Source organism: Xiphophorus maculatus, chromosome 7 (assembly GCF_002775205.1).
Source record: "Xiphophorus maculatus strain JP 163 A chromosome 7, X_maculatus-5.0-male, whole genome shotgun sequence".
Lineage (NCBI taxonomy): Eukaryota > Metazoa > Chordata > Actinopteri > Cyprinodontiformes > Poeciliidae > Xiphophorus > Xiphophorus maculatus.
In genome coordinates this window covers 3,938,135-3,964,308 of record NC_036449.1, presented here as the reverse complement: position 1 = coordinate 3,964,308, position 26,174 = coordinate 3,938,135, and the positions used below count along the sequence as shown (strand labels likewise).

Below are 26,174 nucleotides of genomic sequence, written 5' to 3'. Positions count from 1 at the left end.
ACACATTGCAGGTGCAGTCCAAGTGTCTTTGAGATATAAAAGATTATAAAATATAGAGCTTAGCAAAAGTTTAACATCCTTTTTTTTTTAACACTTTGTCAAGTTACAACTGCAGATGATTAAAGGTGATTTTTTTAAATTGCCAGAACCTTTAGATGTGTGTGTGTGTGTGTGTGTGAGTGTGTGTGTGTGGCTGGATGTCTCGGTGAACACACCATCACCACAGTGAAACATTACTATCACATATGATGGAGTGGAATTCAAAACTCTTTTGTTTACAGTCAAGGTCATCCGCAACCTCTCCCCTCATTACTCATTTGATCTCAAATTCAATTCAAAAGTACTTTATTGATCCCAAAGGGAAATTGCATGGTGTTGTGGCTCAAGTCATTCAAGATTCCTCAAAGAGTTGTTGTAGATAGTAATGGTAATGGCTGTGGTCTTCTGACTGAAGGAGCCTTTGACTGAAGACACAGTTTTTCCATGACAGTCTTATGAAGAGGATGCTCAGGGTTGTCCATAATTTGCTTGATTTTATGTAAAATCCTTCTTTGTTTTGTCATATCTAGAGGTTCCACAGTCGTCCCCAGAATAGAGACATCCTTCTTCATCAGGTTGTTGGGCCTTTTTAAAGCCTTAGTTGTGATGTGGTATGTGGCTGGCAAAGAGTAATCCAATCTGTAGCCTAAAAACTCCTTTGTTACCACCAGAACATCAAAAACAAAAATAAAAGTAAAAAATCAAATCAAATGTCAGAACATCACCACTCTTCCTGTTTAGATTCAGACTTAAAACCCATCTGTTCTAAACTGCCCGTTCATTGTGATTCCCTTCTAGATACATACAATTTTACCTTATTTGTAAAGTGACCTTATAATTTATTAACAAAGCATATTGATGCTTCATAAATTACCAAAGTCCAGACCTAAATAAAATGGATAAGGTGAGGCTTGAGTTCACATCAGTCTAAATATGCACAAAGCTGGTTGCATCATACCTGAAAGGACCTGCAACTGACCTGATTCAGATTTTTACTAATCATTCAAAAAGCCGTGAATCATTTTCCTTCTACTTCACATTCTGCACACATTTGAATCCCCAAAACCAACAAAAGTGACAAAAATGTGAAAAAGATCCAAAGGCAGGTTTTACCAGGTCAAATTTAAGACTCTTTAAGACCTTTTAATGCCAGCTTGAATGAAATTTAAGACAAGAAAAAAGAACTATAAATATAGGGGGTGAATGGAGTATCTTGCTGGCTCTTGTGGGCTGGCAGCAGAAGTGAATCAGTGGCAAAAACAATTTGCACTTACCCGTGAAAGATGCAATAAAGAAAGCTAGTTAGCAAGAGCATATTAGCAGCTAGTTACTGACTGCACTGAGTCAGAGAACAACCCTGAAGATTTCTGCGCATGCTTAAAACTGACAGAAAAGTCTCACAAGAAAAAAAAAACTAACAAACCTAGATACAAGATTAAATAGATCAGCTACAACAAAATGTAAGACCCGTGATTAACCCAACTCACTCTAAAAAGAATTTAAGGCCTTACTTCCACATACATCAATTTAAGGCTAAGGATGCGCAAACACCGTGGACTTGAATACTTTTGTAAGGTACGACTACATTGTTCAGACCAGCTGTTTGAATTTACACTATCATTTGTAAGCACACACAGGGGGCGGGGAAACATCAAAAGCATCTGGTTTCTGAGCAGGTTTCTTCCCTGAAGCACCAATTTTCCAGCTAAGTGGAGTGTGCTGAACCAACGGCCTTTTCCTGCCAGACAGCTAACACACAAAACAACAAACACTCAGTGTTCACACTTCTCCCATCCTCTGTGCCTTAGCAAGATGCACGATGAAAACAAAGGAACTGAATAAGTGACATTCTTTAATCAGCAGACAATGGCTGATTCCAGGCTGCTGGTCTGAGAGTCCACTTCCTCCCCTCCAAGCATCTACGTTGAGGCAGCGGCTTCTGCTTCACCTCTGTTGGGCGAAAAGCTGAATATTTCCTTCACAAGTTTGGAGCAGTTGATGTTTTTCAGAGCAGATCGACCACCATCAAACCTGGCGTTGACCTCATACTGGAAAGAACAGGAACACACGTCACTGACCAACACCACAAATAAACTGGTGGGAGTATTTATAGTTCATTTGCTCATCCTATATGTGCTCCATAAAGCTTCATGAGATTTTTCAAGCAAAAGAGCTTTGTAATTGTTCATTTTTTTTATCATCTGAAACTTAAAATAAAGCAACAACAAAAAAAACAACTGACACCTTCTTGTTTAGATGTGACTGTTAGAACATAAAGTGCCTTGAAAAATGTTCCCACATCTTGACAATTTTTATATTTTGTCACATTATGGCCAAGAACATTAATGCTCCTTTTATTTATGGATTTTTAAATGTTTTTATTAATGTGGGCTCTGAAGCACCATTTTGACAACAAACTCTCAGCTGGATTTCGGATGGGAGTTTGACTAGACCATTTGAAAGCATCACTTTTTCTATATCCAAACCTTAGTTCTGGCTGCATGTTTGGGCCTGACCTGTTACCGATGCCTTTCCTCTTGAATACCTCCATAAATTCTAGATTTTTGGGGCTTGAGAGCCCTCTGAAAATGGCTTTGTTTTTGTAATTGGCCATTATTTGTACAGGTTAAATCCCATTGGGAAAATAAATCCTTATTTTTATGGGACCTGAAACTGCCTAATTTAAACACTAAACATACCTTAATATAGAGCCAGCTTTGGTGCCATATCCACCAAGGAAAAATGCTTTCACTAATGATAATTACAGTAAATTAATAGGTAGTCCTGTACATCAGCAGATATAAACCAATACATTGTAGGCTTAATACATCCTCAAGCCAATAACTCAAGTTAAGTCGACTATAACTTGAGAATTTTCAAGTACGTCAAACCCTAATAGATTTCAACTCGGATGATTTGGGCCTGAGTCTTATATAAAGTGCAATGTTTGCAAAACCACCATTCATTTTGAAAAGAAATATCTTGGGCGCCCCCAAACATTGGAGCCCTGGGTTACTGCCCATTCTACTGTCTGACCCAGGTTCAGTCTAAGAGCACCAAGGAAAATGAATTGACCAATATTTCAACTTCCCAAGATGCATTTTCCTTCAGACATGTTCTGTGAAAAATTGTGACTTGCTAAATTTTCTGTGAATAATCACTGAAAAATTTGCGGACACTAATTGGCGACTGGGTGGGGTCTACTGTACAAATGACCCCACCAAATTCATGTTTTTATTCAGTTTTTTTTTAGGACACCAGATTAAAAAAGAGCTGGGAGAGAGTGACCAGTCTGGGACAGAACGTAGCTGGAAACCGTGGCAGAGGGAGGATCGACTGCACCACTATTAACACACACACACCCCCACACACACAGACACACACACACACACACACACACATACACACTCATTCCACTCTCATTCCAAACATGCAAGGTTTCCCTTTGTTGTCATGCCCCGGCGCACATCTCTCCTGCTCACCTGTTTCTGCTTAGATCTGGCTGCAGCGCAGCATTCCAAATCAACGTTAAGCAGGAAGAGCAGCACATGCAAGGAGGAAGAACAAAGGCGCGGCCGTGCTTTCTTGGTCTGTCAGTCTGCGCGTCACTCATTCTCAACTTCTGCTCTCAATCAATTGTCCTCTTGTTCACTTGACTGTTCCTTTCCACACACTTAATTCTGACTTTGGCTCCCTTCTCCTCTGAGTCATTGCAGGCGGCGGATGGTGGGAGATGGAGGGAAGGGGCTAGTGCAGATTGATTTCCAATTAGGTCTCTTTAAAAATCTGGGCACACGCCCGGCCTCCTTATGATAGACTCTCGTTTTAAAGTTTCGCTTCGCTCCCGACTTTCTGTGTGAAGAAGTGTCGTCCTTATCGCCTACCTTTAAAATGTCGTCGGCCAGCACTGGCGGTGCCGGGTGCTCTAGCCAGTTTAATCCAGCGACAAAGGCGTGGTAGTCGATCCCGTCTCCATCTGTATACCTGCAGCAGATTAGAAAGCATTTACATATCTTCCAGTGGTCTCCAGATGAAGTTTACACCATGATTAAACGGGTTTTAACTACGCCAAAAAATCTGGCCGAAGGAATAGAGCGGGGGGGCCTACTCTGTTAAGAGGGCTTGCTGCAGGCTCTCGGGGATGGGAAGCATGAAGGCTTTACAGATGTTCCTCACCTCTTCGGCTGGCAGACGTCCCGATCTAGAGATGAATTGGCTCATCAGAATACATTTTGGTTTTAACGTGTGAAAATAATTCAAACTGAAGCATCAGAAACCACCAGGGGAGCCTGGGATAAGACGAGACATTTTTTTCATGTTTAGGGTCTCTACACCCAGCTGACCTTAGTTTGATCTCGATCGTCAGCTTATACGTCTGCATATCCAGCTCTGGAAGAAATGAAGAGACCACTGCACTGAACCCCATTCAAACTCTCATAGTTATTCAATCAAATATTGATTTCTGAACTCTTCCTGAGTTTTTAAAACATTTTTGTTGTTTCTAGATGAATATGACATTGTTTTCTTTGCATTGTTTGAGGTCTGAAAGAACTCCATCTCTTTTTTTGTTATTTTGACCACTTCTCATTTTATGGAAATAAATATGAAACTTTGCTTGGAATTTCGGAGACATGTTGTCAGCAGTTCATAGAATAAAAGAACAATGTCCATTTTACTCAAACATATACCTATAAGGAGCAAAATCAAAGAAACTAATCATTGTTGAAGTGGTCTCTTATTTTTTTTCCAGAGCTGTATCTCAGGATGTTGTGTATCCATTCAAACAAACAGAACAAGTATAAACAGAAATATTTCAATAATGCAGCATTTCCAAAAAAATTTGTCATGTGGTTCAACTTATGCCACGTTCAGACCGAACGAATATTGCAAATCAAAAAGTTGAGCTGGATCCCTAGAACCCAAAACCCAGGCCCCTCTCTCACACACACTCCTCTTTTCCCACCCCAACTTGACCTCACTAGCACTAGAACTGAATCCTTATTTCACATTCATAGGTGAGTCAGTGGCTCAACTTACCACAAAGCTAACATTTCAACTTCATTTGTGCCTAAAATGACAGAAGTGCTAAAGGTGTGCCTAAAATGCTACACTTTTATTTTTGATAAAATCTCATGCTGTAACTAATACACAGGGTAACTGATATATAAAACTATTTAAAAATATCTACTAAAGTCTGAACACAATTCTTATGAAACTTATGATAGACTAAATTCATGTTCACAATTGAAAAACGTTTTTTAAGAAATAAGTTTAACCACTTTGCCCATGAGGTTCTTACATTCAAAAACTTCATTAAATGGTGTTTTCCTCCAAACCATTTGGTCTCATAATCTATGTGGGGTTTTTTTGGGGTTTTTTTACAATTTCCTAGAAACAAGTGTTGGTTCAACTGATCCCAGTTAGTCCAAATATCTCTTAACGGTGTGGCAACAGAAGCCTTTTAGAATGTGAAATAAACCAGAGTGATTCGAAGAACAAAGAGACGAATCCGAAATTCAACTGTCCAAGCAAAGAAGGTCAACCAGAGATGAAAGGAAACACGGATAGGTCAGCATGTCGGAGAGCGACAGCAGAACCTCCACGTCTGCCGAGAACTACTGGAATCACTGTCCACACTGAAGGGGATTTCACATTAACATCTACGGCACACCCTCTGTTATTTTCTTTTTTTAAATCCCTTCTGGAGAGAAGATTTATGCTAAAACAATTTACAGATATGTCTACTGGTGGTGAAAACAAAGCTATGAAGCTAAGGGAACTGAAACTGATGTCAGGAGTTAAGCCCGAGTCAAAGTCTGACAGGAGATGAAGAGATCTATAAAAACTTCCAAATCATTTAGACTCACAGCTGTAACTTGAAAAAATATGGCCGAGAACAGCCAATAAATACAGAACTGAAAGAAACCCACAGTCATTAAAGTGGATCTGTTGTAGTATGACTGTAAATCACCATGATCACGGATTCATACACGGAGGACTCTGGAGAAAAACAAAGAGTATTTAAATGTTTTCGGGAAATCAGAGATAAATATGGCCTACGCAAACATGATTTCTTTAAGGATACATTAGCCAAAGATTATTGTAATAATCAGAAAAATCCTCGTCACTCAGTTTGGTGATACAGTTAATCGATAAAACGTATGAAGGGAAGCTACAAATGCTTATATAATCATGTTACCACACATTACCAAGCAACACACACTGACCTGGATATAGAATAATAAAGTGGAAACTTACTGACACTGCTAAAACATTTAACCAATAGGAAAGTTCAATGTGTCAGAATAAATTTTACGTTACAAACAAAATTAATTGTTTTTAATTGTTTGACAAGAGGAATGTCATTTGGTGAAATGACATTGCTCTTGTCATTTCACCAAATGACAAGAGCAATGAGTGGACTAGTCCAAGGTAAGGCGTCTAACTCAAAGAACACAGTAAGGAAGCTCATAAAGAAATAGAAAATTAAATAGATTTGGACAAATCAGACATGCGCTCATCTGTGTCATGTATTGTTATATTATGGGAAAATTAATAACAATACAACAGGCAGGCGATAAGACAGAGAAAATATTGTAAACAAAAGGCAAAAAAACCCATTTCTTTCAAGTCCTAATCGAACCTGAAGTCAGTGTTTATGCCGCTTAAGTGACTCGAGTACGAGTCCAAATGAGACTCCTCATCTCTGGTGTTGAATGCGCTTCTTTACGGTCTGCGCTCCAAACAGCTGGGTTAAATCCGAGCCCAGTTTTAACCTGGAGCAGGTTTGGTGTTCAGCACCAGCTGTTGGGTCAGATCAGAGTGGAGCGCATCCAGGACGTGGAAAAACTCCTGCTTTCTGTCTCCACACACATCCCAGTCTCTCCTCCACTGTGAGACAAAATACCTTTCCAATAAGGACTGACAGAGTCACGAAGCCTGCTTTCTCATGATGACATTGAGTAAAGTATTTAGACTGTGTGTGTGTGTGTGTGTGTGTGTGTGCGTGTGCGTGTGTGTGTGTGTGTGTGTGTGCGCGTGTGTGTGTGTGTGTGTGTGTGTGTGTGTGTGTGTGTGTGTGTGTGTGTGTGTGTGTATTTTATACAGGCTGCTTGTTTTCCACAGTGATGCATGACACTCCATTCTTGTCATACTATTTTCATGTCAGGAACGCTGATGAACAACGCGACACTGTGAGAGAGGAGCTGGTTCTACAGAACAACACTTTAAGTGAGTTATTGCTGCGTGGGTTAAAGGTCACACCATACTACAGAGTATTAGGGCCATACTAAAGACGAATAGAAAGAAAATTACCAGAATAAAGTCATAATATTGCGAGAATAAAGTCGTAATCTTACAAGAACAAAGTCACAATACCATAGGAATAGTCAAAATATTGCAAGACTTAAGTCATAATATTGCGAGAATAAAGTTGTACAAGAATAAAATTGAAATACGAGAATGAAGTCATAATGTTTTGACAATAAAGTCATAATACTGCAAGTACAAAAGATTATTCTTGCAGTATGACAATTTATGAGCAAGCCCTTTGAACTGCCTTGTTTCTGAAAATGTGCTATATAAATAAAATTACCTTACCGTTCTCATAAATAAAGTCACAGCACAACTTCATTCCAGTATATAATTATTTTAGTTTTCTTATCGTGGCCTAATACTCCATCATACTCTACATCCTCATGGTTTTGAGCAGAAAAGAAAAGGCCAGACTAAATGACACATACATGTCACCCTGGTCTGTGGAGTCCATCTGCTTCCATTGACCCTCCCTTACATTTAGGGAACTAATCGTCGCCCTGACATGTGAGGCCACCAGCTGCGCCTCTGAAGTTTTGTTGCGATGCAAAATCTGCCTGCGTGTTACTACGGCATTTTTGGTGTGACACAGTGCGCGTGCTGCCTACTTTTGCCTGTCGCTGTGCACAAATCTGGCTGAAAGGAGATTGTAGTCCTCAAACCGTTTCCTCCTCAGGTAGTGCTGCGCCACAGAAAGCATCACCGCCACGTCCTCTTTAGGCACCGGGTGGTCCGAGTAGCGCCGGGCCAGGGCCAGAGCCTCATGCTCCGTCAGGCCGCAGTTCAGGCCCATCACTAAGTCTCTGCGGTGGCACAAACACACACGTGAAGAGAACGTGACAGTCACAAATCTATAGAAGAAATCTTTTTTGAAGGATAATTTTGTTTACAGAGACTTCAGGATCCATTTTATTTGTTGTTTTGGTTGCTTTGTTGATTTATTTTTTGATATTTGAAACATCTTCCAGTTCCTGTATTGGATGTTGGTTAGAAATTAAAGCAAGTTGATCTTTGAGGTATATACTGTTACAATAGTATTACTTGAAAATTGTCTCAAAGCAATTATATTATCATTTATTGAAATTAGGGCTGGACCATATGGCTGAAAAACATATCATGATATAAGGATTTCATATTAGTATAATCGACTAATAATATTATTAGTTGATTAATAATATTGTTTATTATTGATTAGTGTTTTGTTTTAAATATTTGGCACACTGATAAACTGGAAGCGTGACCTAGCTGTTTCATCCGCAGTTTTCACTCTGTGCTGTTTCTTTGCTATTATTATTAAGCAGTTTTGAGACACCATAGCAAAACCAGAAACTGCTACTGCACAAGTTCTCAACAGGTTGTTGCTAGGTAACCAAAGAGTGAGTGAGTTAGTTGACGCTGCCTACCTTGCTTAGCTTGTTGTGAGAAGTTGAGCAGCTAAAACCTTTCTTTTGCCTACATCCTTAGGAATGCTGTGTGATTCTGGATCAGAGTTCAGTGAACTTATTGAATATTCTAGCCATAGAGACCCAGCGTCTGCAGCGTCCGAGAAAATCTGACGGACAGATGAAGTTCAGAGGCTACTGACTCGATCCACTCTGTGATTGAACGTGGCTCACCACCTCATGGTGGAGTAGCTGTCGTTCCCAGTCACTTTCAACTATTTCAGGGTTTCTGCAGGTTTAAGACTTTTTAATGCCACCTTGAGTTAAATGTATGACCAAAATAACAAGAGGGAATAGTTGAGGGATGATGCTGCATTACAATCAAGCATAGCAAACAAAATAATGACGTTCTTGGGGTTTGTTTGGAGCTCTTGGCAACAGCATTGTGCTTCTCACACGGCATATGGCTCTTTACAGCCTTAACCCAGGTAGTGCCAAGCTCATTAGCACAGAATGAACGCAGAATCCTATGGGCTGGCAATAGAAGTAAGCTAATGGCAAAGACAAACGTAGCTCAGCCATCTGGTGATAAATTTGCACTTACCCATGATAGAGGCAAAAAAGCTATCAAGCAAGCTTTTTTGCTTGACAGCTTGCTTGATAGCTATCAAACAAGCTGTCAAGCTTAGCTTAGCTAGCTTTTTGGGTGGGTAGCTAAAAAACTAGCAAGGGCAGCCAACTAACTACAAGTAATGGTAGCTAAAAAGTGAGCTAGCTTTTTGTGGGTAGCTAAAAAGCTAGCAAGGGCAGATACAGGCCCGGCGGCATGAGCGGGCATTGGGGGGCATTGCCCGCCCACAGAGTCAGAGTTTATTTTATCCAATATTAGAAACACGTTAAAAGATGCAATACTCCGAGAAAGGGTGTAACATTTCTAGAGTTGCTATTTTCCACTCACACACAGATGAACTAGAACAATCAACTATAACTGTTGAAATATAATACAACTATCCCACATTCATTTTAATAACTGTACCTGAAGGGCTCAAAGTGGACGAAGCCACTGTTGATGGGGGTATTGTTGGACAGGAACGTCCTGACCTCATTCTGTTTGTCCTCGGAAATGGAACGCAGTTTGCTGAAGATGGTGCCTATGTTGGTTATGGGGAACTTAGGGAAAAAAAACAGAAACCAAGGTTATTATAGTTAACTACAACTGATGAAATAACTAAAACTGAAATTGAGAAAACTTTTTTGTAAATTTAAATAAATAAAAATGATCATTAATGGGGGGAAAACTACAACTAACTGGCACTACATCATGCATTTATACAACTAACTAAAGCATTTAAATTAGAAATATACCTGTATGTTTTAGCTATATGTTTACAGATAAACATATAGATATATGGCCAATTTGAAAGGCTATTTATTGTCCTTTCAAACTGATGTAAAATAGATTTTTTGGTTGAGTCAGTTGTTGGTCAATTGAATACATTTTTTCAAAATGGTAACTTCTGGTGAGCACTCATTACCCAATTGATGTAAATATAATAACAAAACTATGCATTTTGAATTACTCATCTAAAAATTGACCAAAATATTAAAAAAGACTACAACTTTAATAAAAACTAAACTGAACAATATTTAACTAAGAATAATAAAAACCAGCAACCACGCTCTAAACACTGGAAGACTAACTGAAGTACACAAAAAACCCAACAAAATAAGACTGGACTATAGTGAAAATCCTGACATGCTCTTCAAGCAAGCATACCTCGTCTGAATGCAGCTCCATGTAGCCGAGTGTGTAATCGTCAGCGTCCACAAGCTGGAAGCGCACTCCGTTCATGCAGATGGACCCTCCGACATACAGATCCTGTGCCATGAAGTATTCAGACGGCTCGCTCTTGAACAGCTCCTGCCCCGGTTTCTTAACCCGCTGGCGCTCCAGGAACTTTCCTCCAATTACACCTGGAGCAAGACGAACGACGTTTATTGATGTTTTCCCAGTGGACCACTGCTTTTTATATGATTATTGGCCTGATGTTTCTTTTTATATCGCATTAGCAGCCTGTTTTTTGTTTTTCCATTTTTATCTTTTATCTCAAAATCAAAGTAAAATTCCCCTCATAATATTCAGCTTTACACGCTTTTAAATTCTTGGCTCTTGTTCCAAACCCACAGCGCAGCATTCGTTTTGCACCGTAAAAAATACTGATGGAGAAAACAATAAGGGATATTGCTGGAAACCAACACACACTGCAAAAACACTAGATCTTACCAGGTATTTTTAGTCTTACTTTTTAGAGAAATATCTTAGTACACTTGAAATAAGTCAACTTATAAGTAACTTTTCAGCAAGATACAGGAGCTTGTTTTTAGTCAATAAATCCTTAATGTTGATGAAAAAGAACTAGGTCCATTGTCAGATTATTTCATTTGTAACATGAGAAAAATGTCTGGTGACAGATGAAATAATCCACCAGTGGATCTAGTACTTTTATATCAACATTAAGGAATAATGTACTTCAATCAAGCTCTTATATCATGCTGAAACGTTAGCTGTGTCTTACTTCAAGTTTACTAGGACATTTGCAAAATGAACCAGGCCATAATTACTTGGTAAGATTTGCGTTTTTGCAATGCATTGTCAGTTTCTACCGTATTCTGGAGCTGGAGGTGGAATCTGAGACCTTGACATTTACTAGGAGAGGTAAAGATTTGCACCTGCAGGCCGGGGAGCACTTCTGGAGGGAGCTGAGCGCCGTTACCTGAGTTCTGCTGCTCCTGTTCAAACACACTTATGGAGTCATCAGACAGGTAGTAGCGAATGAGGAACACCCGCTCTCTGTGCACTGGATCCGTGGTGATCATCCTGGCCTTGAAACTCAGCACATTACTGTTCAGGCCACTGCTACAGTGACAGAAAAAAATGCAGGGTTTTAATCATTCCTGCTCAAACCTTTGCACATCTTATCCCTTTACAACCACAACCTTAACTCTATTTTATTGGGATATTATTGGATAGACCAACACCTCCCAACTAGAACAAAAATTACACTGCAAAAACACATCTTATGAAGTCATTTTGGTGTAGTTTGCAAATGTACAAGAGCTTGAGCATATTGCAAAAGAAGTGTGGGAGAAAATCCCACCCGAGAAGTGCAAGAAGCTTATAGATGAATATAAGAAACGTCATTGCTGCCAAAGGCTGTGCAACCAAATATTAAGGAGGGGTGTTCATATTGGTGCACATGCTGGTTTTCTGTTTTGTCCTTTGGAATTAAAATATTTATGTTGAAATGGCAATTGTCTTGGTTAAATTACGTAGGACCTCGAATTGAAAGGTCCTGCAGATATAAGTTTTGAACATTTCCATTTATTTCTGAAGATATTCACTCAGCTATGCAAAACATGAAGGGGAGCCAATAATGTTGAGCAGGACTGTAGTAAAACTAAAAAGCCCAAAAATACAAAACAGTTTTGGGGGGTTTTAAACATTATTAATTGAAATTTATCATAACAATAAATCAAAATCCTTATCACCATTTTTTAAAATCACAATAAATAATAAACAATATAATAAATGCCCATCCCTACTGGTTATAAGTGAAATAATCTGCCAGTTGAACTAGTACTTTTTTTATTAGTATTATAGGAATTATTGTCTTAAAACAGCCGAGTGTGAAGCGGCCGGGATGGGGATCAGTGCCTCCAAATCCGAGGCCATGGTCTTGAGCCGGAAAAGGGTAGTGTGCCTCCTCCGGGTCAGGGGGGGTGTCCTGCCCCAAGTGGAGGAGTTTAAGTATCTCGGGATCTTGTTCACGAATGGGGGAAGAAGGGAGCGGGAGATCGACAGGCGGATTGGCGCAGCGTCTGCTGTCAAGCGGGCGCTGTACCGGTCCGTCGTGGTGAAGAGAGAGCTGAGCCAAAAAGCGAAGCTCTCGATTTACCGGTCGATCTACGTTCCCACCCTCATCTATGGTCATGAGCTTTGGGTCATGACCGAAAGAACGAGATCGCGGATACAAGCGGCCGAAATGGGTTTTCTCCGTAGGGTGGCTGGGCTCTCCCTTAGAGATAGGGTGAGAAGCTCAGTCATCCGGGAGGGACTCAGAGTAGAGCCGCTGCTCCTTCACATCGAGAGGAGCCAGTTGAGGTGGCTCGGGCATCTGGTCAGGATGCCTCCTGGACGCCTCCCTGGTGAGGTGTTCCGGGCACGTCCCACCGGGAGGAGGCCCCGGGGAAGACCCAGGACACGCTGGAGGGACTATGTCTCTCGGCTGGCCTGGGAACGCCTCGGGATTCCCCCGGAGGAGCTAGAAGAAGTGGCTGGGGAGAGGGAAGTCTGGGCCTCCCTTCTGAAGCTGCTACCCCCGCGACCCGACCTCGGATAAGCGGAAGAAGATGGATGGATGGATGGATGGATGGATGGATGTCTTAAAACAAACTTCTATATCTTGTTGAAAAGTTACTTTTAGGCTAGTTTTGTCTTACTTCTACTGTACTAAGATATTTGCACCAGAACCTAGACTAAAAGTACTTGGTAAAATTTGCAGTTCTGCAATACAACACATAAACCCCTAATAAAATACAAAGATTTGCTTCTTTAATGTGACAAAGAAGCAAATTACAAAGCAAATTTAAAGTACAAGGGGATGTGTACCTTTTTGCAAAGCAAATACTTCACCGTTTCATTTCACTGCTACTTTCTGAATCATCCAAACCTGTCTTTCTCCATGAATTTTTTGAAGTCCTTGTGGACGGGTTTGGGCAGCAGGCCTTGGCAATTGCCCAACGAGTCCTCCTCGGAGCCAAAGCCATTGTAGGGGGGCACTGGCTTCGGCGGTTTGGGGGCTGGAGGAGCTTTGTGTTGGACTGGGGTGAAATCCTCTGAGAGGAAGGAGCAGAGAAAGACACACACAGAGGGAGAGAGGGAGGAAAGACAAAACAGTTTGAAAGAAGAAAGAAGCCTTGGAAAAGAGCTGAAACAACCCAGGGGGACGCAGGTAATCCGTCCCTGATCTGACCTATGACTGCGTGGAGTCAGACAGGACCCTCCATCACAGGGGCCTGTCTGTAGGGGCTGCACCCGTTTTTTACTACTGTGACTAATCCAGAACCTGCTCCGACTGGCAGCTACATCCAGGAAAAGCTTGGTTTTCCACTGCAGGGACCCCCGTATGGCCTGGTGCGGCTCTAACTCCCAGACGTAGGGGCCCCGGGTTTCTCCGAGGTGCCGAACTCTTTCGACATGTCGAAAGTGTTTCGACCGGTGAGCAACAGGCAGAACGAAAAACATATGTGCTCCCCCCTTTTCCCCCTGCCTCTTTTGCGAACAGAGCCTGTGACACTGCTTTCAGGAAAGAGTCAAGGGGTATGGAATAGTAGGCTTGCACTTACTGCCCTCAAGTGGTCAGAGTTAGGTAATGCAGCAGAAAGCAGGAGATCAAGTAAAATATCTACAAACGATCCAATAAGGCGGTAGTTTTCTCAACAAAGTAGTGATTCTTTACCTCTGCCGTATTTGAAGCGGTAGTACGCTTTGGTGAATTCATCACAGTCGGTGAGGAGAACTCGTCTTCCCCAGACGTTTATTTCTTTGCCTATAGCCAGGTCGGAGTCTTTGTAGAACTCATCAGTGGCAGCTCTAATCTGCAAGAGAGCGAGAGAAACCTGGATGGCAGCAGTTTACATTTCTCAAAAGACGGCTGTGACATTACTGTAACCTTAACTTCACAGGTCTGTTCTTACTGCCCAAACAAACCACTTGTTAATCCCCAGCAGTGGACAAAGTGTTGATACTCATGGTCAAATCTTACTCAACTACAAGTAAACGTTGCTCAGTCAAAAATATACTCACGGTAAAGTACTGAAGAAATTACTTTTCAAAATATTTAAGTATTCAAAAGTACGAATTGAAATTTCTAATAACTGTACTTTTACAGAGCAGTGTGACTTGCTGAAGCCACCTGATAATGTATTAATATGTAGAACCTTCAAACCGTGCTCACTCAAAAAAAACAAAAAAACAGGAAAGGCCTTTTTTCTCGCAACAGAGCAATATCGGTAACTATAATTAATGCCACAATAATAAGCTTTAAGTCAATTCATTGCATGATAAATTAAAATGAGCTCAATAATTTTCTCTTTTCTCTCTCTACCAAAAACAAAAGTCTTCAGTCGGGTGCATTGGTCCCTTTTCTTGAAGCACATTTTCTTTTTTCATAATTCATTTTATTTGTTGTTTCTGTTGTTGTTTATTTATTTTTGGATATTTAAAATGTGTACCAGTTTCAGTGTTAAATGTAAGTTTATTGATCGTTGACTATGTGTTTTTGTAATATCATGGCATTGTCATTATGTTAAATGGTCTCAAAACAATATTATTGTTTATCGCAATAACCTCTGGGACAATTTACTGTCTAGCAAAATGTATTATTCTGACAGCCTAGTCGAAAGTCGTAAGTTCCCCGAAAAATAAATACTCAAAGTAAAAATACTCACAAAACTGTACTTCAGTAAATGTACCCTGTTACAGACCACCACTGCTAACCCCTTCCCAACGTTACGCATTGATCTTCCCTGCTACTGAGACTGGACGTACGTCACAGCTGTCCAGTACGATGTGCTTTCCTTCATTCATGGAGCCAAACACGTTGAGGACGGTCCGGGTTGTGACCGCTCCAGGGGGCTTCATCTGCACTGGAGCGTTCTGCAGAGAAACCCCGACACACACACACACACACCAGAGACAAAAAAAATAAAAAGGGTTAACACAACAGATGTAAGAAGCGTTCTCCATAGATACGGAGAGAGGCAGGGAGAAGAACAGATCTGGAGGTAAGAGAGAGAGTGGACTTTCCTTTGATGGAGAATCCTGCTGATCCCTTTAAGGCTGACATTTATGAAAAGGCATGGAAGCAAACAAAATGAGTGTCACACACACACACACACACACACACATAAGTACAGTCACAATCAGGATTGAGGAATGGCTGCATTTCAAAATGAATTATACTTTAGTGAGAGAGCGCAGGAGAAGCCAGGATGCTTGAGGGAGACAGGGAGTCCTGTCAATGTGGATGAGTTTTTATTGAAGACTGGAACGTTGAGGGGCTCTTTAATTGCCCTTTAGCTTTTACATTTTTTTACTTTTCCCTCTTAAAACGGCCTTCTCTACATTTTGATGTACTGAAAAGGTGTTTCACTCAGAAGGAACTTGAACAGTGGTAACCCATGTTCTGGGTACGTGTATGTTTGTGGTCAGTGGTGGGTAGCCAAAAATTCTATTCTAATAAAAGTAGAACTACTTCGACATATTTTTACTCAAGTAGAAGTAAAAAGTAACTGTCCAAGAAATTACTCAAGTAAGAGTAAAATGTGTCTGATTAAAAGGACGTTAAAAAACAAGCCGTGCCACGATCCTCCAACTACTTGTCTCGTCCTTCTTCTTCTTCGTGGTCTACACCAGTGGCAACGTTCAGTTTTTGATCCTGTGACTCGTGTAATGAATAAAGTGTACAACTGATTTCGTTTGCCCTCACCTTAGGTAGTTTGCAGCGGCGTAAGAATTTGGAGACGTGCACTCTTCCGGAGTTTGGCGGGATCACCTCGATGATCTCAACGGTGTCATCAGCCAGGTAGTAGTGAAGCACGAGTTCCCGCCGATCTCCAAACAAGTTGTCCGTGTCGTCCCAGAGGCAGTAGAAGCGCAGAGTTTTACCGTCATTCTCCAGGAACTGCTTGAGCGGGTGCAGTCTTTCGTACGGACGAAGAGGATTCATGCTCGCCTCGTGCTAAAAGGGGAATGGGTGCACATAAATAAAATATCAGGGAGTACAGTGAAAATGCTATTGAAAGACCAGTGCTAATTTCTTTCTCGCTATGTGGAGAGGCACAAACGAGCTGAGTCACTGTTTAGGCTGACCAGGCCAGCCAAGTACCCCAAAATAGTTTCTTATTTTAACAAATTAAACAAAAAATATCAACAAAAAATGTGTTTTCTAGCTGAGCAAGAAGTTAGGACACCTCCTTTGTTGCCCCCCTTTGGTTTAAATACTTTTAGTAAGATACTTCTTGTAGCATCCACTGATCTCTGACACTGGTTTGGCAAAGTTTTCTGCATGTCACAATAACAAATTTTTCTGGACGATAAATTGCCAGAGTAATTAAAAGTGATAATTGTGTTATTTTGAAACCATTTTCAAACTAACAATATGCCATTATGTTGACAATGGCATATCAAATTCGCTCTGTCAAGGCAATCCATCAATCCGTTTTCTAACACACTTATCCCACTGGAGTCTCTCTCAAGGCTAATAACCTTTAATTTGGTAAAACGACATTATCGAAAAATGAAAAATCATATCGTTTTTTTTTAATGTCAGTACACACTGATATACATTGGAACTGGAAGATATTTTAAATATTCAGAATAAAACACAACAACCATAAAATGAAAATAAAAACCACACACAACTAAAACAAGGACTGCATCAATAAGAAAATTTGGGTCGATATCCGATATAAATATTGATGTTACGGCCAATAACCGATACTGGATATATTACTTATATGTGTCTACGCTTACGCTTGGAAAGAAAGAGTGCGACACACTTGTGTATAATTCTAGCTATTTTGGGTGAGAGGTGTCTTTATACCTAATCAAGTATTCTTCTTCTTCAGTTTTTGTTGTTAATTCTCATTTGTTACTAGATTTTCTCAATACTGATAGAACTGATTGTACAAAAATTTGTATGTCAAAATAGGGGAGGGAAGTGTCCTAATTTGATCATATGACTGAACGAGCTCTGGTGTCTTACCTGCTGGCGGAGGTTGGTGTAAGGGTCCTCCGGCACCGTGGCTGGCTCGTTCAGCCACAGACCCAGTTTAGAGAGGAAGTTCTTTGTGAACAAGTCACAGTCGGTCACTGTGAACGTGCGAGAGTAAAACACTATGTCTTTGTTGATGTTGAAATGGAAAACGTTGTAGAACTGGTCGTCGTTGGGCGGAGGCAGAGGGATGCGGTGCCGATGGATGAGCGTTCCTGCCACAGGGACGACCAACGTTATTCACCGTTGTACTGTCATACCTGTGGTTCTCTTCTACAGCTGGACCATGGAAAGTGAGGAAAGCACATGGTTCCTAAGGTAGTTTCAGACGTGTCAGTGGTCACCTTGAGGGAGGCCGCTGTTCTTGAATCTCAGCTCTATCACCTGGATGGTGTCATCCTCCAAGTAGAAGAAGATCTTGCACTTTCTGATTCTGTGTGTCTCGACCTTTGCGTCAAATTCAGTTTCCTTGAAGTAAGCTTCAAAACAAAGAGTCTGGACGGAGAAACTGCCGTTAATTACACCGTAGTTCTGCTGCCTAGTTACAGATGATGCAGTAAATTCATTTGAAATAAAGTGCCTCGCAAAAGTATTCACAACCCAGAGCATTATTCAGAGAAGCAGACAAGTGACTGATGGGAACCGTCTGGAAGTCATTCGCATGACGCCAAAGATTAGAAAATAAATAAAATAATTACATGTTAAAATATTTCCTTTTATCTGCTCCATTACGAACTCATCATGAATGTTTAATGTTCAAAGTTGTAAATGAATCTGTAACTCACTTTTCCATTCCTATCGTGCGTAAAACTTTGGTAATTCTCCGCAAATGTCGAAGAACAATTTGGCAATTGTGATGTTTCCATTAAATAACAAACACAATTGCAATCACCACTTCCTGTTGTTTCCTTCCTTTTTCCACCAGTAGTAACATCCGGTTATTGATCATGTGACTCATGTGATGTGAAAATGTGTTTCTGTTGCAGTTCTGCGAAATTCACAAATTTCGATGGAGACGAAAAATAATCCCATCCAAAACCATTTCATCAAATTATTTTTATTATTTTTTTTTTTCGAAATTGCCGTGTTTCCATAAAGGGAATTTATTTTGATAATTCCAACCTGTGGAACTTTGTGGTAGATGAAAACACAGCTACAGGTGTGGAACGCAGAAGGGTCTCGCATGTCTGATTCATGAAAAGAAAGGCAAAACATTTCTAGAGCAAATATCTTAGCACACTTCAAATAAGACAAAATGAACTTCAAAGAAAACTTTTCGGCAAGGCATATGAGCTTGTTTTAAGTAGATAATTCAGTAATATTGATGAAAAAGTTCTAGTTGGCAGATTATTTCAGTTACATTAAGACATTTTTGCCATTTTATAAGTGAAATAATCTGCCAGAAGAACTAACGCCTTTTTTATATCAATATTATGCACTGACGGTCTTAAAGTAAGCTTCGATATCTTGCTGAAAATGTACTTGTAATTTAATATATCCTTATTTCAAGAATACAAAGATATTTGCACTAGAAAATTAGACCAAAAATACTTGATAAGATTTTGTCCTTTTGCAGTGTATGGGCGTCAAACTTTAAAGAATTTCAAATAACATTTATCATCAAAATTCCTGTCTCTGTTTTGGTCGGTCACGCATAATCCTAATGAAGTTCATAGAAGTTTGTTGCGACAAAATGGGAACATTTACAAGGGGTATGAAAACATTTGCAAGGCTCTGTGTGTAGATACCCATGGTAGTAATCTAAAGTGATCAAATCATTGACTTGATTTGGTAAAAGGTGTTATAAAAAAATACTATTAGCCATATGTTTTTGCATTCATAACAGAGGAACTGAGTCCAGTCAGTTTTACCTGTTTGTCAAAAGCAACCCAGGAAGGCAGGTCACTGCCCTCTCCTTTGGGATAGACAGAATATTTTGGTGGATTCTTCTGGCCGATTAAAGGCTCTCCTCCGATACCCGGCTTCTCCAGGTCCACCGTCATCCTTCCACTGTAAACCATGAAATGCTGGGATTTGTGAAATCTCTCCTTCCCTAGCTGTGGCACAGAGGAGACAGACCAGGATCTATCATGACGGATTCAAGATGAAGGCTATCAAAAAATGTTAATTTCTTTTCGCTTTTTTACTGTCAGCGCACACTGATGTAAGAACGTCCTGCCGAGTTACCACATGTACAGTTCTTCATTTCAAATGGCTTCTTAAAGGGTCAGCATTATGTATTTTCCAGGCACATAGTGTAATTTTATAGCACAATCAAGTAACTGTATCTTAGCTTCACTTGTTGATGTATATATGGAATAAAAATATGACATCACATATTTCTTTACATATGACTCGTTTTCGAAAAATTCAAGTGAAATTCTAAAATACTTGACTCATCCTAAAGGGAAGTTACATTTTTGTCACAACTCACATCATTTAAGCATCTTCAGAGAGCGGTGGTGGATGGTGACAATACTGGAGACAATGGAAATGGTTCGCTGCAGCAGAGTGACGCAACTGGGCCCGTAATATGAAAGGATTTTCCCTCGGGGATAAATAAAGGTATTTGACCTGAACGGTTGCCACAGTTACTCCTTAACAACTGTCCTAAAGGTTAACAGTAAGAGCAGAAATCATTCCTGCTCTGACTTTACACCGCATCCATAACCAGAGGGAACAGCCATCCTCACGCGCAACGAATCAACCGGAACTATTGTGAACTCAAATCTACAAAAGGAACAAATAAGATCCAACGTAGCGACGCCGCTTCAACATACTGAGACCGTAACGCGACGCAGCTTTAGAAAAAAAAACCTACCATAAGCTATGCTGTTAGCTAAGTGCTTCTCTGGACTCTTACCTGGGCATTGGGCGAGTTTCCGGGCATAAGTGGTAGAGCCATTATGAAAAAAAAACGACTTCAAAACGTTTCACTTTATCTTCACTTTACAAATGGTGTAGGTTGCCAAGGAAGCGCTTTTTGTTTGGAGCGTCTCCTAGCAACGCTAGGGAGAAAATATGGCGAAACAACACCTACCTTTAAAATGAACGCACTTAGCGAAAAAAAACAACCCATCAGACATTATCATAGTGAATTATTTGTTGGATGTTGGTTGTTTTTGACTTTTTACGCTAATTGTTATGTACTCGCCTAAAGCGGTCAGTTTGAATGTTTCTGCTTTTCAGAATAGTGGCTTTGTGTGTCTTATGTAGAGCTTTTGCAATGCAAACTCAGCCCAAAAAGGTTAAAGAAAATATTACTTCTGGTTTACAATGATGCTCTCTGGCAATAAACCCTTTATACAATAGATGCACAGCTGTAACGAAATATTGTGGTTAGAGCAGCAGAGTATGTGAGTTGCAACCACGGAAAACGAGCTGAATAAACTTTAAAGAAATAACACATAATGTTCACTAAGGACCAAAAACATCAGTACTGCATGTGAGAACCATCCACAACCACAACAGCTGGGGTTGCATGATAATAACAAAGTTCTTGATATTGTTGGTCGACATTGAGATAACTTGGACTACATTACCAAATTAACATTGCACACTCTTGCACAATAATGCAAAAGTGTGTTGTGATATATTGCCCTCCTCCCCAGTACACAACTACATCCAACACCAGATCAGCCATCATCACCTACAACAGCTCTTTCACAAAACTTGGATTATACCAGTTACAAAATTCAATTTAGATTAAGAAAATACTTTTGAATTGAGTTGAATGTCTACATACAGTTCATTAGAGTTGGGCATTTACTGCTTATCATTTATCATGACAAATAAATGATAAGAAATCTTATTTATTGTTGACCATAAAGTCCAATTAATGTTTTAAAAAATCCCCAAATCAGTCCATATTGTCAGGATTGTTTATTTTACTTTACCCCCTCACTGTTCAATGAGAGCATCAATATCAATACATTTCTTAACATAAGAACTGTGGTCTGTTGTCAAAATTAATTATTTTGACAATTATTAAACTTTGAATCCATTTCGCCCACCTCTACAGTTCATAAAACATAACCTATGTTGTGAGTGACTGTTTTGTGTCCTACTCATAGTTGGCCAATGAAAAGGACATATACTTTACTTTGTCCTCCACTTTAGGTCAGTTAAAAAAACAAAGAGACAAATGCAAACATTTGACAATCATTTTTATTTTCTTAAAGAGTAAGCAATCCACAGTCTCCCAGCAACATCATTATAGACACCATTTCTACGCTCAACAATACATACATATATATATAAAAAGGAGATGCTAGTGTGGCAGATGTAACCCAATTCTGAAGAAGGCAAAGCAATTCCCACATCCATCAGCACTTAATAGTAACATTCTGGATTTTATTATAAAGATTGTTATGTTTGGATTTGAAAATTACAACACTGGCATTGATTGAAAACTCAATGTGATTTTTTTTTTTTTTAAAGGTAATTAGCCACCCAATGTCTGGCATAAATAGTGCATGTGTTTTCCTTCTGGAACAAATTCAGTTTGGTTCAAATAAATAGAAAATAACATTTAGAAAGCCTCCATGTTCTTCAGCTTTAAGCCTAACCATGCTACATACCGTAAAAGGTCATATTCGGCCCGATATGGAGCCTGACTTTCCCACTGACAGTATATTGATGTGGTTGTACAGTTTCAGAAACAAAATGGTGTGCAGTTTAAAAAAAGAAACTTATATCTGGAAGCGTAACTGAAACTGGCTGCTTGCTGCCGAAAAAAATTCAGAATCCCTGCAAGAATGACCAACCATGATTTTGTTAACGACAGGGGGACGCAGACTCTTCTGCTTTGGCACACCCTAAGACGCCAGACCGAGCAGGAACCCTCCCACGAAACCGCCGGTGACCCCGATGTTCTTCTTCACGAACTCTGTGGACTGAAAAAACATGGAAATTATGTCTCAGTCCAAAATCAGCTTCAATACTTAGTGGAGACAAAAATGAAAAGAAAATGCAGACGTCACATCAAACAAAGGGAACTCAGCCGACCTGTTACATAGTGCTGCTATCTCTTTAAATGCATGGTTTGGATCTTTTAATGAGCGTGGTTCTGTTAAAGCAGTCGTCCACAAATCCCATGCTGCGGTGCGGACCTGTGCCGGTCCGGGGACCAATTGGTACCGGGCAGCACAAGAAATAATTAAATATTTCCGTTTTAAGTATTATCTGAGATTGGAGGATCTTTTGTTTTGAAAATCCTTTTACCGGATTCTCTCGGTTACATCTTGCGCGCCAACATTGAGCCCACAAGCAGCAAAATGAGTAAGAAACAGATCAGATTCTTTGGAAAGTTTCTTTGCGAAGGGGAAAAGGCCCAGAGAAGAGACAGGAGAATGGATTTATCCCGGCAGGTGATTCCCACATTCCAAGTTCTGCATCATATGCGGCTTGCTAATGAAGGAACGAAGCCTTCAAACTGCTTCGCTACTTACAGACCAAGTATCCTGAGCATAAGCAACACTTCAGGTCATTGTTTTCCATCTTTCCTAGATGAGACCGTCTCCTTGCAGAGAAACAAACTCAGAGCTCCCATTGATTTGTCGTTATCGTGAGTTAAAACTTTCATTAAAGTAAAATGTTTGTTTTTGTGGCGCATCTGTATTTTATTTTGAAGGGATATGTAAACATTACCATAACGACCAGAGTCAGAGCATTAGGGCATTGGTCAAGAGGAGAGGAGTAGAGCTTGTGAATCTTAAGTCTGGTTCACACGACACGCTATAAGAATTGCCGGCCGATTTCCCAAAGCTCTGTGACCACAGAGCTGATAAAAGTAAAACAGGTTCGATCGGTTTGTGTGTCCAGCCACAAGCAGAAGCAACACACCATGTGCACACGAACCGATTTCACTCACGAGCATCCTGGTTCCAGAAGAAAATCCCGCAAAAGCAATAGTGATAGTTTGTGGACTCATTTTAAGCAAAAAAAGACATAACAAAAAGAAAAGAAAAAAAAACATTGGATAAATGACTGCAGAGCAGCTGCACTATGCACTAAACCGGGCTCTCAGTTGCACCACGACAACTGTTTGGGATTCCCCTCCGTCACCGCACTTTCTGATTGGCTACCTGTCACATTCAACAGTCTGCCTTCTAGCATCCAGTCTGGGAAAACTCCACAGGCTGAGATAAAAGGGCCAAGACAATCCAACATCTTGAATATGCCCGATTTTAGATCGGAGCGGTCCCAACGTTCTACAATCCCGCAGGACGATCAGTTACGGTTGTTATGTGTCACTAAAGTTAATCTGAATAATCCATCCGACTCCTTTTAATCTTTGAATTAGTCGAATATACAACAGCTCTGTAAGACAGAAGCTCAGAAACTTGGAAACTGCAGCTCCAAGTTGCTGCAGTTTCCAAGCAGCAACTTGGAAACTGCAGCAATGCAGTGCCTGGTTGAACCTAGCGCTCCCTTCCAGGAGCTTCCAGGAGCTTCGTCCTGGAAGGGAGCGCTAGGTTCAACCAGGCATTTTGCACAGCTGAATGGTTGCCATGGAGATCAAAGTATTTCTCAAACATGCATCAAAGAAATGAGGCAACACTCAAGTAGGTATGTTTTTGAAGAGGAAGTAACATTATGACATGATGTAAAGCTTTAAATAATACTGCCCCCTTAATATGGAGCAGTCATGCCTTTAATCATTAAAAAACACTTTTCTTTTTTCAAATTTATGACTTCTGAACCTCAGAATGTCCAAATTTCTCTTTTAAATATTTGATGTAAGAATGTGACAATTGTTTGCCAGAAATTAAATCCAAAGAGAAAGCTTATATCTGAAATAATGGAGGATGTACTCTAGTTTGCTGTTAGCAGGGAAGTCCCAGCAGATTGACTATGAAGAACCAGACAATTCTCATTTCCAGTCTCCCTTGAACCTCACCTTTTCCATGAACGTGTTTAGTTCTGGGACTGCTTGATCTGTTCCCTTCTTCAGCTGCTTCTTAGCTTTGTTCACATCCTTCTCCACCCTCTTCCAGTCCACCTGGATGTAACCGCTGTTATTGGCTATCTGAAAGCAGAGTCGGGCCAATGAAACGGAAGGGAGAGCTTGAGCTGTTCCAGGACAAACAGAGGTGCAACGATACCTGCAGCAACAGAAGACCTCCACCTACGGCTGTGGCAGCAACCTTCCCCACCTTCTGGAAGAGATAACCTGCGCACCTAAAGCCAAACATACACAACAGCAAGGGGGTTCAAATGAAATGAGTGTTTCTGCCTCACAAAGAAATGTGAAACAGCTTCGTATTTGTTCATTTGTTCATTGGGAAACTAAAGCTTCTTCTCCATTGTCAGGTCTCAGTCTAGCCGGTTAACGTCTGGTTCGGTTCTAGCAAAGTTTGTTGCATCTCTAATGTGTGGGTGTGAATATGGGCAGGAAGTACATATTATGTAAAAAAAATATATATATATATATAAATATATATATATTTTTTTAAATAAAAGTTATATGCTGCAGCTTTAAAGGATTAATTGTCTCTTAAAATGTTGTAAAGCCTATATTTAAAAAAGCATGTTATCCACTGCTTGTCTGGAAGGGAAAAAAATCCATTAATTCCATCAACGCTATTAGAATTTTGTTTAGATTTATTTAACTAATTCAGTGGACTGTTTTTTCCACGGATTGTACCGGACGTAGGCGGGCGTTTAACCTTGGAAAGCTGGGCAGTACGGATAACACGCGGCCCCTGAAGGCAGCACGGTACGTTAGGAAGGTAAATATTTACCATCCACTCACTCCTCCTATTGCAATCTGTGTGGCCACGGAGTACTTCTCCGCCACGGGCCCGGAGTTCTTCCCGAATAGGCGGTTCCACCATCGCTGCCGCTTGGCGTACTCCGTCAGATCCACGACCTTGTCGTAAATTTCCTCTTCTACATCTTTATGTGGAAAACACACACAGTTAGCATCAGGTAGCAAAGAGCAGCTACCAAGACCTCAACTTAATGCAGCTCCCTGGGCGCTGTTATTCCCTTTAGCTCGAATGTTACAGTTAGAGGGATGTGAGGTGTACAGAGACAGCTGACGGCGGGAAGGCTGCTTTCTGAACTCGGTGAAGTTCTCCGGCCTGAGAAGGGTAGCGTTAGCTTCAGACAGGTGGAGCTAGCAGCTGAGAAGAAAAGTTACAGCTACAGAAAACATGGCTTCCAGCTGTAGGACAACAGTGAACAGACTTGGAAAATGTTTGAGTGACGCTCGGAGAACGTTCTCGAGTTTAGCGACAGACACGAAGAGCGTTTGTTTTAGTAGACGCGCTTACCCTTGTTGCGGTTCGCCATTTTGGAGTGTGCTGGGCTGTCCCCCAGATTCCTGCGCGTCCGCCGTCATTTGCATAAATTGGACGGAGAAAAGGAAGGAGAAGTCAGAGACATGTCCTCTGTCACACGGAGCGGAATGGGAATACAGAACGGCTTCAGCCCCACTGGGAAAAAAGTATTCTGACTTTTATCTTAGAATTCTTTCTGCTTTTTTTTTAAAAGGCAAAAGTCCTTTTTCGTCGGCCATATGGTCCTCTTACTTACAAGTTACAACACAGTAAATAGCAGATGGGAAAAAAGAACATTTTACAGAATGTATTAAGTG

General features: G+C 40.5%; 2 protein-coding genes across 3 annotated transcripts; both read right to left on the bottom strand.

The window, feature by feature from the left end:
• Positions 1 to 328: 328 nt before the first annotated feature.
• Positions 329 to 21,015, bottom strand: efhc2 (EF-hand domain containing 2). Of its 2 annotated transcripts, none has more exons than XM_014470526.2 (15): positions 20,436 to 21,015; positions 19,444 to 19,629; positions 17,917 to 18,067; positions 17,564 to 17,787; positions 16,286 to 16,537; positions 15,346 to 15,453; positions 14,255 to 14,393; positions 13,466 to 13,631; positions 11,510 to 11,652; positions 10,513 to 10,709; positions 9,772 to 9,905; positions 7,962 to 8,156; positions 4,148 to 4,240; positions 3,924 to 4,023; positions 329 to 2,087 (listed from the first exon to the last, which is right to left on the bottom strand). In XM_014470526.2, exons 1-15 carry the CDS (start codon positions 20,475 to 20,477, stop codon positions 1,959 to 1,961), a joined length of 2,259 nt encoding a protein of 752 aa, XP_014326012.2. In that variant the 5' UTR covers positions 20,478 to 21,015; the 3' UTR covers positions 329 to 1,958. The 2 variants fall into 2 exon arrangements, with proteins under 2 accessions (XP_014326012.2, XP_023192250.1); XM_023336482.1 differs by lacking the exon at positions 20,436 to 21,015 and adding an exon at positions 20,007 to 20,409.
• A 706-nt stretch (positions 21,016 to 21,721) lies between these two features.
• Positions 21,722 to 25,901, bottom strand: fundc1 (FUN14 domain containing 1). Its single transcript, XM_005803792.2, has 5 exons — positions 25,852 to 25,901; positions 25,318 to 25,471; positions 24,679 to 24,754; positions 24,474 to 24,602; positions 21,722 to 22,467 (listed from the first exon to the last, which is right to left on the bottom strand). Exons 1-5 carry the CDS (start codon positions 25,868 to 25,870, stop codon positions 22,390 to 22,392), a joined length of 456 nt encoding a protein of 151 aa, XP_005803849.1. The 5' UTR covers positions 25,871 to 25,901; the 3' UTR covers positions 21,722 to 22,389.
• Positions 25,902 to 26,174: the final 273 nt, after the last annotated feature.

Coding starts and splice junctions, on each gene's coding strand:
- efhc2 (XM_014470526.2), bottom strand. CDS start 20,477: ATGGCTCTACCACTTATGCCCGGAAACTCGCCCAATGCCCAG. Junction 14,394..15,345: donor TCGTACTGGACAGCTGTGAC/GTACGTCCAGTC, acceptor GCTCTCTTGCAG/ATTAGAGCTGCCACTGATGA. Junction 4,241..7,961: donor GTGCACAGCGACAGGCAAAA/GTAGGCAGCACG, acceptor ATTCATCTCTAG/ATCGGGACGTCTGCCAGCCG.
- fundc1 (XM_005803792.2), bottom strand. Junction 24,755..25,317: donor ATAGGAGGAGTGAGTGGATG/GTAAATATTTAC, acceptor GTTTGGCTTTAG/GTGCGCAGGTTATCTCTTCC. Junction 24,603..24,678: donor GAGGTCTTCTGTTGCTGCAG/GTATCGTTGCAC, acceptor CTCTGCTTTCAG/ATAGCCAATAACAGCGGTTA.